This window comes from Enoplosus armatus, chromosome 8 (assembly GCF_043641665.1).
Source record: "Enoplosus armatus isolate fEnoArm2 chromosome 8, fEnoArm2.hap1, whole genome shotgun sequence".
NCBI classification, from domain to species: Eukaryota; Metazoa; Chordata; class Actinopteri; order Centrarchiformes; family Enoplosidae; genus Enoplosus; species Enoplosus armatus.
In genome coordinates, this window is record NC_092187.1 from 3,424,143 (window position 1) to 3,438,845 (window position 14,703).

The 14,703-nt window shown below is 40.9% G+C and overlaps 1 protein-coding gene across 1 annotated transcript; it reads left to right on the forward strand.

Annotated features, from left to right (window-relative positions):
* clcnk (chloride channel K) lies at positions 1–14,003 on the forward strand. Its single transcript, XM_070910944.1, is given in 22 exon segments — positions 1–64; positions 67–125; positions 128–173; positions 328–486; positions 1,395–1,526; positions 1,832–1,960; positions 3,089–3,228; positions 3,350–3,427; positions 4,044–4,119; positions 4,654–4,779; positions 5,631–5,715; positions 6,067–6,168; positions 6,713–6,797; positions 7,718–7,876; positions 8,569–8,638; positions 8,820–8,930; positions 9,367–9,583; positions 11,907–12,040; positions 12,464–12,534; positions 12,963–13,043; positions 13,632–13,718; positions 13,965–14,003. Coding segments are annotated over 22 exon segments (2,250 nt in total).
* The last annotated feature ends 700 nt before the right edge of the window (positions 14,004–14,703 follow it).

The window sequence follows — 14,703 nt, forward strand, 5'->3', positions numbered from 1 at the left end:
ATGAAGGGCACTTACCAATGTTCCTCCAAAGAGTTAATATTAGCTACCCTTTCAACCATGACCACACCATCACTTCTATGCTAATCCTTAATAGAGGTCAGTGGTGGTACCAACACACCCACACTACACACACACATATAACCATACGGACAGATATAACACTTCCAGTGCAACTAGAAGGTAAGTTTACCTGTCTTCTATTTGTATTTTGCAGAAGCTATAGCAATGACAGCCTGCATCAGTACATTAATACGTTTTTTACTATCTTTATTGAGCCTCAGTGTTTGTTTGAGACTGTATTAATCACACAGTAAAACAAACACTTCCAAGACAAAATGAATGGCCTGGATGAGGCTCCTGGGAGTGAAACCGTCGGAGAGAACAACAACTGGGAGCGAGAAAATCAATCAGAGACATCCCATAATAAGATTCTGCTCCTTGCTGACGCATGGAAACCATGCAGACGGACCCGTGCAATTGTCAAAGGTCAGACTGAACAGAAAAATCCTTAGAATGTGATCAATACTGACTCGATCAATATGTCAGAGGGTAGCTATTACAAAGCCAATCTGCATCATGCATGTGATGTCAAACAAGACCTTGATCTTAGTTTGACCTTAATCTGAGGAGTCATAGATTATTCATGAGTTCAAGGACAACACAATCAGTATTCTACAAGATAATACGATAATATGTAATACTATTGAAATGTGTATTTTTGATTTAAGTGTTACAGATTGTGACTGTCTTCCTCAGTAGAGATTTCTATTTTGTTAATGTTCATTATCCATTCATACATAAGCACGATCTGTTGCATACTCTGGACATGTGCTTTTTTTTTTTTTACAAAAACTGGGGCTTAGCATAACCTTAACCTTTGAAGAACCTTGTGAGGCCTCGGTACTCAGTTCTTCCTTGTGTTTCCAATACATTTTACAAGCCAAGTTCTGCAAATATAGGCGAGTGAAGTAAGCAGTTGTGGAACAGACGATAAAGAAGGAAGTACAGCGCTGATACTGTAATTGATTTTCTTTCCCCAACTACTAATGAAGGCCTGGATATCTTTGTCCATCCAACAAGCGCTCTCTATTTTTCTTATTCTATAAAGTATTGAATACTGATACAGATGCAATAGTCAAATTGTGGTTACTGTGGTCGCCCTTGTTGTTAAGTGAAGACACATCTGCTTGACAGCAGAACAGCAGCAGTGCCAAAATGTAGTTCCAAGAACTCATTCCCAAACGGAGAATAGTGGAAACAAAAGTAGAACTTGTGTGAACAGCTACAGGGCTATAAGCTGGGTAGGGATGTTTCTCAATAAATGGTATTTAACTTCAATGTCTGAGACCCAGATTAAACTTTAGGAAGGCTGACCCACACGCCTGTGTCCACAGAGTGGCTGTTGAAGCTAAGGTGTTGCTTGGGAACAGCATGTGGGATGGAGTGGTATGGCTACGCTGCACTTGGCATTTTGACTGCCATCCTCAGCTTCCTCATGGACCTCAGCGTAACAAAGCTGCTGAGAGGTGTACACACACACACACACACACACACACACACACACACACACTCACACACACACGCAGTCATGTTTCCATCACTTCAGAACCAAAGTCTTCACCCTAAAATTGAATGATTTACATTATAGGGACTTCTGTTTGTCCCCAAAAGGAAGGCGAGTCCCCACAATGTGACTGTGAAAACAGATTTATGTCCCCACAACATGAGTAATACAAGGCCATACATACACACACACACACACATTGATTTACAGTATACAATCTGAGTGAGGACACAGATCATAAATGTTTCTCTCTCATTCCACTTGTAGCTCACCAGTGGCTTTATATGAAGCTGGAGGGCAATAGTCTGCTGCAGTTCTTCTGCTGGACTCTGTACCCAGCATGCCTCTGTGCCGTCGCATCATCATTCTCCCACAACATCTGTCCCTTCTCCACAGGTCTGTCCAGCAACAGTTATAAAGTTTGCCAAAAAAACTTCCCAGACTGGAGTTTGAGGTCCATAGCTAAAAACCCACTTCACGCTACGTGCCCAGTGCCAAATGGCAGACAGACAAAATTAGCAACAGTGTAGCTGCTAAATAGCCAGATATTTCCCTCAGGGGTTGATGTTGACCAAAACAGCGCTAAAAGGAGAACACGTTTGCCATATCAACTTCAAAGGCGCTAATGTGTCAGTGTTGTGTTTACAGCTTGCTTCCACTGCCCCCAAGTGGCTACCAAATCAATTATTGCAGGGTTAAGTATGAGATTATTCCTGCTAAATGTAGATTCAATATTTTCCTTTTAGCTTTTTGGTTTAAAACCATAAAAGTAGCAGAAAATGCTAGCTGGGTAGCCTGAATGGAAAAGAAGGAATTCTGGCCAAAATATAAGTGAAACTATAAATGGCACGAGTTACTCATTATTATGGAAGGTATATAGCTATAGACTAGAACCTGAACAAAGAAGCTCAGACAACTACTTTGCATAACTTTTTGTAAGCCTACATTGTAATTTGATAGCACACTGCAAGATACAGCATCATCAAATGGGTTTCCCTCTTCAGTGGCCCACAAGTGAAGAACAGAGACATACGTCTTGATTTAATCGATGTTTAGAAACATCTTTCTTTCCTATATAATGACACTGAGAAAAAGCAACTGTGATATTATCTTTAAAATTCAGTGAGTGCTAAATTGAGACGTACAGCATGAAAAGTCAACCATGATTTTATCTGTCTGATAGAAAATCTTTGAAGTATATGCTGTTTTTTTTCGAATGTTGGTGTATGCTGCTGTCGGAGGCAGTGCAGGAGAAGGCATGGTGCGATGTGATATGAACGAAGAGAACATAGATCCACCTTTCAGAGGGGACCTCGCCCTGCCTGAAGCCTGAAAACATGATATGTAGTTATGACGACACACCTTTACCAATCACAAACTAAATCGTGCTTCCTTTTCAACTCGGTTTTGTGTTGATTGTAATTGAAAACCCTGTCATCCCCTTAGCCTCTATTTAATTATTCTGAAATCATTCCTGTGTATTCACTGATTCAAAAATCTTGTGCTGTTGCTACTCCTCCTCAGGTTCTGGGATACCAGAGGTGAGAACCATGCTGGCCGGTATTGAAATGCCTCATTACTTGTCTCTCACTAATATGTTTACCAAGTTCCTGGGCCTTATCTGTACACTGGCAGCCGGCAGCACTGTTTTCCTGGGCAAAGTGGTGAGAGACGTCTCTGTATACCAGTTTGTCAACTATGATATGCAACAATTTCTTAATTGTGTGTTGTCTGCATCATTATGAGTTATGAAACCAGTTCTCTATGTTTGTCTCTGGAAATCAGGGTCCGTTTGTCCATCTTTCCACCATGGTTGGAGCCTACCTGAGCAACCTCTGCACTCTTATACAAGCCAATAAGAAGGTAAACCACAGTAAAGTATTTCAAAAGTAGTGAAGGATTTACCCACTTTACACGCATTTATAGTTGTACTATTATTTAGAGCATTTTGTCTGTCATAAATAAAAACCTCTGTCATAAATCCTAAAGCTGTACTTATCAATATTTTTATATTAACAATGTGTCAAATGTGAATTGGGGAATTTTCACCAGACTCGTCAGTTCCCCGTAGCTCTGTGGCGCTTTTTGGCCTCTTTTAGCTCATTGTTTTGGTTTTCTCTAAACCTGCTCTCTTCAACCTTGTTTCCAGCAGTAGCTAACAGCTGTTTTCAGCAATAAAAGTTATATAAATCCACTATACACTACCTGCCCAGCAGGACTCTAAAAGGAGAGTGAACATTGGACTCACATTTGACATGTTGCCGTAGAACACAACTCTCAATAAATGCTAATGTTGAGTGTGAAAGTTGAATCTTTACCTTAAAAGTAGTAATTTGACCAAATAATCTCGACTCAAGGAAAAAGGCAAACTTAATTTCTTCCCCAGGTGTGGAGCAATGAGAATGAAAATGTTACTGTCACTTTCCATAGGATATCAAGATCTGAAAAGACAGCACATGACATAACATTTATCTTTAAGGAAAAGGCTGCTGAAGAAATGCTGGTTGTAGCTGCTGCAGTCGGGGTAGCCAGCTGCTTCGGAGCTCCCATCAGCGGTGAGACAGCCAGTAAAGGTTTAGCATTGTGGATCCTTGGTTTTTATGTATTTTCTTGCACTATATCTGTCCTTCTCACACTTCTCTGGTTAATGCATTTCCACTTCTCACTTCCCTCCCTCTAGCTTCACATATTTGCACTTCCCTTTTATCCTCCCTCACACCTCGGCTCCTCCATCATGTTTATGTCTTTTTCCCTCACCTCTTCCTCCTTTGATTACCTCTCTGCCTAATATTTTGGTTCTATTTTTGCAACCTTGTTGGGTGTTCAGCACCCCAGGTTCAAACTCCGTATCCGTTCACACTGTAAAATAGATTAAAAATGTCATAATTATAATTGACATAAAACATTAGACTGTCTTTTAACATTTGAAACATCTTTTTTGAAGCATCTTTTCATATTTCCTTTTCCTTTTGCCACACATGCAGGCATAATAATATGTTTTTTACTGTTGTCTTAAGAGTTCTGTTCTTTATAGTTTAGAATACATACTGCTGTTTTTTGATGTTTTATCTCCCCCCCCCCGCCTGTAGGTGTGCTGTTCAGTGTGGAAGTGATGTGCTCTCACTTTTCCCTGAGGCATTACACCCCATGTTTCTTCTCAGCCGCCTGCGGGGCGTTGACCTTCCGCCTCTTCTCAGTGTGGAGTGGAGATGGAGGTAATGGAAGGCCTGATCAGCACTTGCCCCCTCATGGTCAACAAGGAGAAGGTTCACTTTAGGGCTACTGACACAATGATGTGAGGAAAAGGGGCTAGAAACCCAATAACATGACCTAAGTAAGATATGTGTGGATTCACGCACTACATGGCCAAACGTATGTATAACACCCTTGTCCACCTACACACTTTTTGTTTTCATATTTTCAATTGAGGGAAATCTTAATGCGACAGCATATAATGATATCTTTGAATTGTGTGCTTCCAAGTTTGTGGCAACAGTTTGGGGAAGGCCCATTCCTGTTTCAACATGACAGTGCCAGGTCCATAAAGAAATGGTTTGGTGTGGTAGCAAATTACAGGTTACAAAGAGTGGGAGCTGTTATAGCTTTGGAATGAAATGTTCAACCGCCACAAATGGCTGTAATGTTTCCACATTGTCCACTTACTTTTGGCCATATAGTGTATATACTGAAATCAACAGACAACCCTCTCAGTTTATAAAAGGTCTAACATTTCATTCATTTTATTCTGTATATATGTCTGCCAGTAAGCATGGTCACATTAAAAGGCACATTTTTTTAAATTGAGTTTGTTCAAGCATTTCAAAGTAGGCTGACACAATTGAAGTAAACGTAATACTTGGATCATTTTAGCTGGTCAGTGATGTCGACAGCTATCTAATTACTTGTCATGACAATTACTGGGAACATCAGCTTAAATTGGCAGAAACATTTAAACTGAGACTAAATTTCAATAAAATCTCAATACAATAGACTGAGAGAAGATTAGATTTTCAAAAGGCTGGGGGAGAAATTGGAGGGATGACTCCAATTTGTTTTGTTTCCACAGAGACTCTTCAGGCGTTGTTCAAAACTAATTTCCCCACTGCTTTACCTTTCTACCCACTGGAGATTGTGCTCTTTGCTTTTCTGGGGTGAGTTTATTTTTGACAGCATCTGCATAGTTAAACATGTCCTCGATTGACATATGACATCTGATATCATATTCATATCAGTCACAATGACATTTGGTATTCATATCAGTCACAATGACATTTGGTATTCATATTCATATCAGTCACAATGAAAAGTATTTGGCCAGTTCTGCTATGTTTTCCTCCTATTCTAATTAGTATTCAGAGGTTTTTTTTCTAATACCAATCATTTCCTGGCCTCCTCATCATCATAAACATCCTCACCTCCCCATGTCTAATGACTTCCGATAGTCTACTGCCACCTGGGTTAAAATCAGCCTCTCTCTGAGTCGGCTTTCTGTCTGGAAACAGGCTGCTGTGTGGGGCTGTGAGCTGCTGCTACCTTTCCTGCCATCGGTGGATCCTGCAATTCTCCAAAACAAACCCGGTCTTCATCAAGATGCTGACGACAGAGTGAGAGCCCTTTACAGTGCGAAAGCCAGATTGTGATGCAGTGATGAGTCATCTGCAGTGTAAGACAGATTTATGAGATTTTGGGTGGAGCACCGATTCAAGCACATTGATGGGCCAAAACATGTCCCGAAAACATGGTGTGCTTCTTTTAAGGATAATTAACATAACACAAAAACAAATCTGTTACCTCCTGAATCCATTTTCCCACAGAGATATTAATAAATAAAAATAAATGATGTATAGCACAAAATGTGATAAATGATTGTGCTGGGCCTTTCGAGCCACGTTTAAATGGTTTTAAATGAATTGGTGATCTTATCTATACTCTATACTCTGAAATCTATTTCAGTTGTTTAGTAGAAGCAGATGTAAGTAGTGTAAAACAATGTAAACCTTTGAAAGCATAGATCGGAAAAAGACAAGAGCAGGTCTAGTGCTAATGTTTCTTCTGATGAGGTCACAGAGAGTGGTCGAAGACTTAAAAGTGAAAAATAGAAGCAACATTATAACAGTGGTGCCTGTATATGTGAATACCTCTCTGCAGGAAGGGTCTATACTCAGGCATGGTGGCCTTCCTCCTGGCATCTCTGACATTTCCCCACTGTGCTGGTCAATATATGGCTTCCAAGGTGGGAATTGTGTTGTTTCTCAACTGATTATCATTAAAAGTGTTTTGCCCCAATGTTTTACATAATAATAATGATAATAATGATAATAATAATAATAATAATAATAGTAATTCAGCAGCTAATGTTTTGATTTTGGCACATGAATGACAGATTGTGCCTTTAAAGAATAAGGCTGGAGATATTCTATATGTGTCATGTTGATAACAAATCCTACGCAAAGACCAAGCCCAAAACCTCATTCCTCTGTGCCGTGGAACTCCATTGTTGACGGAAAAACTGTTAGAAACACATTACTGAACCACACTAGTTTAATTTGAGTTGGTCCTTCACACATCCTCCTGCGCAAAGAATGTATATTCATCCACAGCAGATGATAGTCCCAAACAAATGTACTATTTACTCCTGTTTGAGTAACATTTGCTAAAAACTGCTGATAATCAGACTACATTTACGTTTTGTTTTCACTTCATGATTCAGCCAGACATAGTGTTTTTGTCACCGATCAGTAACATGTCCGTCCAAGCAACGTCACTTTCAGTGTTCACGGAAGCTGCAGTGGTGGTTGCTAGGAGAGATGGTATTTTGTAAATTAACTTGCAGAAACATGCGTCAATCTAATCCATGATTGACTACCGGTCAAGGTAGATTAGATTCCCTGAGACTGTATATTTGTGAGCCATTCTTTAAGATTTACACCTTCAGTGGGAACAAATGGGGTTGGGGTTGAGCTCCAGAGACAGGGTAGGGAAGTCTTAAGGATTGAGAGACAGACCAATTGATTGTCTTGTCTTTTCATGAGACTTGTTGCCAATAAAAACATAGAGCAATGCCAGCCTTGTCCTTTAATGTTCATCCATTGTTTCGTTCCAGTTTTTCTTGGGTTCAGACAGTAGTCTGAGTTGCAGTAATCTCTTTCACAGCTCACAATGAAGCAGCTCCTCACCTCCTTGCTGGAGAGCAGACAGTGGAGCTCGCAATACCACAATGCCTCTGTTCAACTGGGGCCCGAGCCTTTGTTGGAGTGGAGCTCATCAGGGAGTCCTGTCTACCTTTCTTTGGCCGTCTTTCTGCTCATGAAGGTAAACACAATGGAAGGCCAATTACGGAGTCCTTTATCTCTGTCTACATGCGCTGATAACCAACAGGAATCGTAACGAGGCACCAAGCTCAGCCACCCACTCCTCTGGTTCCCTTGGGTAACAGTGGCCCATACAGTAATTAACATTTTCACAGTAGAGTGAGCGAGCTAAAGACTGTTTAACCTTTCAGGCTGAAATGTCGTTTGATACCTGATGCCCACTCATAAGCAATACTGCACGTGAAGGATGGATGGATGGATTGTGATGGATTTTAGCAAAAAAATCTCTGGTACTGATCAAGAACCCAATCAACCACCCACATATCCATTATTCTCATTTGTACTCCAAGTGGAAGGAAAACCGTGCTTACTGTCGCAGGGAAAAAAAATAGCATTGTGTGTGGATATTTCTTATTCCAGTCAAAGTAAAGCATCTCAAATGCATCCTTTTCCAGGACCCACTCAGTAAGATCCACTTATCATGACTTTGTCTTTTCTCCCATCACCATACGCAAATGTGAAATGCAAATTGGCATGATTCAATATGTATTTGTGCAAAACTGATTTGGGAGCAGTGCAAAGGCAGATTGACAGTGACTCATCTGCTGTGCAACATGTGCTAGTTGAGCTGTTGTGGCTGTTCGGATGCCGAGGAGGGATTTGACAGTCTGTGTCTCTGTTGTTGGTTCTGAGATGTGGATGTTGGTCCTCGCTTGCACTCTGCCTCTGCCAGCTGGGTACTTCATGCCAGTGTTTGTCTACGGTGAGTGAAGAGAAAGGATTTGGACTTGTTTTGCAGAATACCTGACTGGCACAAGTTTGAACTGAAGTATGAGGAATTTGTCTTGCTGCGTTTTCTCACCAGAATGTGACAATTCGAGAGTAAACTGAAATATAAAGACAGAGAAACTCTTCATGTGTTCATTTAAATCGCTGTTTTTCAGGGGCAACTTTGGGCCGTTTGCTTGGAGAAGGAGTAGCTTATGTGTCTTCCAGTGGAGTGACTTCAGGCCAGCAGTGGGCTCCTATAAATCCTGGGGGTTACGCACTTGCTGGTATAAACAGTGATGACATGCAGTCTTGCCTGTATATCTGCAGTGTTTATATCCATCTTTAATATACCATAACCTATTCTGAATGTTGTACTAACCAGTGTAATTCTTATTTGTGCACCAACTCTGCCGAGAGCTAATATTTTTATAGATTTTTATGTAAACTTCTTCCAGAAAATTGCAAATGTTCAGTATTTCATATCAGTATGTAAAAACCCTTTGAAACAGTATTATGTTGATGTAAATCTGCTAAAATGTTGCATTAGATTGAACTTGGGTTCCGAGTGACAACCAGGGTAATACTGACAAACTATTACATAACTAACTGGCTTATACTATATATGTATGTCATGTTTGATAGAATACTGCTTAACTGATAAAGATACTGCTAACTATAGTTTAGATTCATTAGTACCTTAATATGGTTCCTTCCTTGTAGGTGCAGCAGCCTTCTCCGGGGCTGTGACACACACCATGTCCCCAGCGCTCCTGGCTTTAGAGCTAACTGGCCAGTTCAGCCATGCTGTACCCATCCTCCTCGCCACTCTGCTGGCCAATGCCCTGGCTCAGTCCGGACGCCGCCCGTCTTTCTACGATGCGCTCTCTATCAGCAAGAGACTCCCACACCTGCCCTCTCTGATGAAAGCATGCCCCCGGTAAGTAAAAACAGATTGATCGAAGGAATACACCAAGTTCTGGGATGACACTCTGTGTTTTTTGTTACTGCTTATCCCTACTTCAGAAAATGCCAACGGCCTATTATCACTTCACAATGTGCATCCGAGATTTTAAATTCTTATGCAACACATATCTTGTTTCCACTGAATATGAGAGCAGTGGGGGAAAAAGATCGGATCGATAGCTGGAGTTCGTGATAGTTGATTTTCAGCCATGCTAATGGTGGCTCTAGGCGTGACAGTGTTGGTGTGTTGTTGGTCCAACACTGGTTCAGAGTGAAATATTTCAACAAATGTTGGGTGGATGCCATTACATTTGTTAGAGATCCAGAGGATACATCTTAAAGACTCAGATGATCCCCTGACTTTTAATGTAGTGCCAACGATCAGTCAAAAGGTCCAGCTGTCCAACATTTCATCCGACAGGATGACTCAAAAGCTATGACCAAATTTCTGTTAGCCTCAGCTGTACCTTGAGGTTAATGCTAACAAATGGTAGCCTATTGCCATACTAACGGTAATGCTAACATCCTAAATATTGCATACTAGCATTAAACATTCGCTTTAAAGCACCGCGAGACTTCTGTAACATGATGCCAAATTCGTCTAGCAACTCCCGGGCTAAACCTCAGGTTGTTCGAGCCACTAGTGGTAAGGACATTAGAAGCTTCCTCCACACACCTCTTATTCCCTTACCTGGGTCTCAGTGACCCATAATTGACATTTAGTAATTGACCTTTTCACAATAGAATAAGCAGGATAAAGACAAGTTTAACCTTCTGGACTGAAAAGTATTGTGATACCTGATGCTCACTCACAGCAACACTGCAGGTAGAAGGATGGACTTTTAACAGCTAGCAGCCAGCCAAGTAAAGGCTGAGTCACTGGTATTGATCAAGAACCCCCACCGCCTACGAATCTGTTATTCTCTATTTGTGCTCTGAGGGAGGAAAACCTTCTTACTGTTGCAGAAGTAGACAGAAAATAGCATTGTATGAGGACATTTCTGATATCTTAAAGTAAAGCATCTTCAATGCATGAAGCTCGGGGAGGAATTCACGTACGGACAGGCCTGCCTGAATATTCACTTACGAGGACCATTTCTTTTTCCATTACCACATGCAAATGTGGCCAAATAAGAACACTTACTTACTCTACACTTCATCTCTCCAACAATTTTGTTTATTGGTGTGGTCTTTGCACTACAGATAAGATAAGATAATTAATCTTTATTAATCCCTCAGCGGTGTTAACTTGCAGTGTTACAGCAGGACACAGGATAGTGCAATAGAGACATAAGTAGAGAATCGAGATATAATAAATAGAAACAATAAAGATTGTTATAAGAAAGCTACTAAAACTAAAAAAACAACTATAATTTACAAATTTACAAATTCATAGTAACGAAAGAAATACAGGTAAAGGGATTATACTGGATTGCACTCAGAGAGGTGTGGGTATTGCACCATTTGTTATACATTCAGAAATATGTGGATTGTCCATTTCGGTGTGCGTGGTCTACTGGGAGCAGTGCTGACCTATAATAAAAAAAAAACATTCCCCACTATTTTCCAGTATTACCACCCAGGTTAATAATCCACCAGTGTCACTGACGAGCTATCAAAGCTTGCGATCAGTCGTTTTCCTCACATTCCAATATGAGTAAATATTCTCTGAAAACACTGTTTAAAGACGTAAATGTACAGTTTGAAGGTTACATAAAAAATGTAGAGAATTTGTCTGATGGGAGTACGTTGAAAAATATAATCAACATGTAAAACGTCAAGGAAAATGAGACGAACATATGACATGAACTGCGCATACTGCCTCGTTCATAGCAGTTAGAAGCCCCACTGAGGTTTTTTCTTCGTCTTTTGTTTCTCACCCAGACTGGATTTCAGCCCCTAATGAAATGTTTAGAAAGAAATCAACTGGTCATTACCCACAGCGCTCCTTGTTGATAGCACTCATGCTGAGATGGCTCCAAGTATTCCTCAGACACCTCGTGGGTCATCTTACTGTCTGCCAGACATCTTAAACTACGTTGATAAATGTTTTTTATCAGAGTCTCTTTGGAAAAACAAAATGTTTCAATGGTTTGAAGCTCTACCCTGAATCGTTTTGACAATTAACCTCCATAAAAAGAGGTCTATGAGTATTGAATTGTTGTCAGATGAAATACTTCACCTGTTGGCCCACCGTAGATGAATCGATTCTTCGTCAAATAGGCAGATATTTATATTAGAATTCAACCACGGTGGCTTTTTTGTTCCAGGTATGACATGATTCATCTCTTTTGCAGGCTTCCCTCCACACCAGTCGGACAGGTTCTGGGAGTGAAATCAGAGCAGCTTCAGAAAGCAGCTGGGCCAGTGGAGATTCAGCATGTTGTCAACACCAGCACTGAAACACAAATCCCTGTGGTGGACTCACACGGTGCGCTGACAAAGATATTTGATTGTGTTTTACCGCAGTGATCTGGCAGAGGAGTCATATATTGTCTAAATCTTCTCACCAAAAAAAAAAATATATATTTGAGGATATGGAACATTGGCACAACGTCAGCAGGATCCTTAAGAAAACGTCAGCTACATGCTGGTCAAACACGTAGAGCCCCTGAAAAGAAAATGATGAAAAATGGTAGCAGCATTTCAGAAGTGTGAAAGAGCCTCGATAAGGAGCTGACAAGTGTGAGAAAATTGTCAACTGGCCAGCTGAGCCTTTCAGTAGTAATCACATGGATGAATTTTTATGTTTTCAACAGACGACACACAGCCCACTAGAGAGCTGCACACACTCTGAACTGTAGCACCAACTGTGGCAAAGAAAATTGATTTCCTCTCCTCTCTTCTGTTGAAGAGTCGCAGATTTTCCTGGGGTTTGTTCTCCGATCAGAGCTGCTGATGTTCCTGCATCACTGTAGGACTGAGGTAAACGGCTGGATGGAGTCAGACAGGTGGCTGCGGGGTTCAGACGTAAAAGTAGTGGGGTGAACTGCCTGATGCTGTTTGAAAGGCAGTTCATGTCTGCACAGTCCGCTTGACACTGACTGAATATAAAACAGATGCAAATAAGAGGAAGAAGCAGGATACAGACGGGACTACTGGCTGATGTAAAAGCTAATTTTCTGACAGCTGACATCCATGTTAAAGCATTATCTACTAATAGAAAAATACTTGCTTTTCAAAAATTGTTTTAAAAATCAGGTTTATGGAATTGTAGCGCCGCCTAATACACTAGGGAAAGTATGAAACCAGGTTTTTTAGGAAACAGAAACAACTGCGAGTCATAATTAAACAATTGCGCATCCGACAGTAAATGCATACAAATGCGAATGTGTTTGTGCTGTTCTGTGCAGACTGTGGAGAAACATCTGGATGAGGTGTGCTACATTTACCCGACCCCTGTCCTGTTATCACCTCACAACACCATTCAGGAGGTAGGGACATTTTGGGAAATGTCATTAGTATAGATGAATTTAAAGGAATAGTACAACACTACGCAGCACACAACATAGATTGTGGCGTTTTTTGCATTTCTTGTTTGTGTACAACATACTAGCTTCAGAGGTGTTGTTAGGTGGAGTTCTTAATTCGTACAGAGCCGGGCTAGATGTTTTCCTGTGTTTCCAGTTCTATGCAAAGCTTAAATCAAGTTTCTGCTCATTGGCAGACGGACAAAGTCAGAGACTAGCTGGTGAACACAGTGGAGCATTTAGCAGCTGAAGAGCTGGATATTTCCCTCAGGAGTTTGTAGAGACCAAAAACAGAACTAAAAGACAGTGAATATTGGACTTGCATTCGCCAGCTGGACACAAACATGACGAATGAATGATGATGTGGGTGATGACATGTAAATAGTGTTCACTACTTGTTTCCGCTGCCCTCAAGTGGCCAGAAATATCAGTTATTATTGCAGGTTTAATGACATGAGATTGGTATTAATGTCCTCATTTAAAGGAGGTGAAGAAGCACATTACCCAACATGGTGAGCAATAACAAATCCAGTTTCCTCTGCATCCTCACAGGCCCACAGTATCCTGAGTCTGCTTGGAGCCCAGACCTTGTTTGTCGCAGACAGGGGAAGGCTGGTGGGGCTCATCACATGGCCGGAGGTAATGAGCGTTTGCATGTGTGTATTCACACTCACAAATATAATCTTCAATATTTTATTAATGGCACATACAGCTTGATTCTGCTAATTCCTCTGTGGGCGTTTGACTTCGTTCAAGACCACGTCCCTGTACGGTTTTATTAATGTTACGCAGGGTGTAGGAGGCAAAAGGGCTACATGCGGATTCAAAGCAGTCTCTTTCTCTCCTTCCCTCCCTCCCTTTTTCTTTCTCTATTTTTTCCTCCAGATGAAGAGAATATTGGAGGACTTGGCCAAAGAAATCTAAGCAGCGAAACGAAATAAGAAATAAGCATATCCCTTGACTTCCGAGCGTGAACATGAATCCGTCTGTGTCTGATTAGCTGTAACTGGGGCCTGGCTCTAACAGCTAGCTCCTATATGACAAACATGTATCCGAGCTTATTGTATGGCCTCTTATTGTATTTAGCAGGATCTATCTCATTCAGTGATCTGCACTTTGTCACACAGCATTATCAAAAGTGTGTCTCCCCACGATAATGTCCAGTGGATGAAATCTGTTAAACAGTTTGTGCACCAGTTAACACAATGTAAGCCTGCTGGTGTGCTTCTCCTTTTAAACCACACTTCTCTGTGAGTATCTAATCAGCCTATCGCCCCAGAGCATACCATCATTTTGAGATTGATTTGGTTTGACAAGGTTGCATCGGCATCTTGTGGTGATGCGGGTTGTTAGTGGCTCACACAACGTCAGTCGATTTCTCTAAGGAACTGTGTTTAAAGGTGTTGCAACAAACATCTCAAATGGAGTCCAAATAGTGGCTTTTGGGTTAAAATGTTGAGTGATTTCTCACATTCACATCATTTCGCATCAGTTGCCTTGGTCACGAGGCTCCTACTCAGTTTAATCAAGTCTTGATTGCAGTCCAAATTATTGTTGTAGTGCTTTTCTGGTGTGATTATTAATAATACTCAGGAAACATGTGAATCATAACTAAATCCAAATA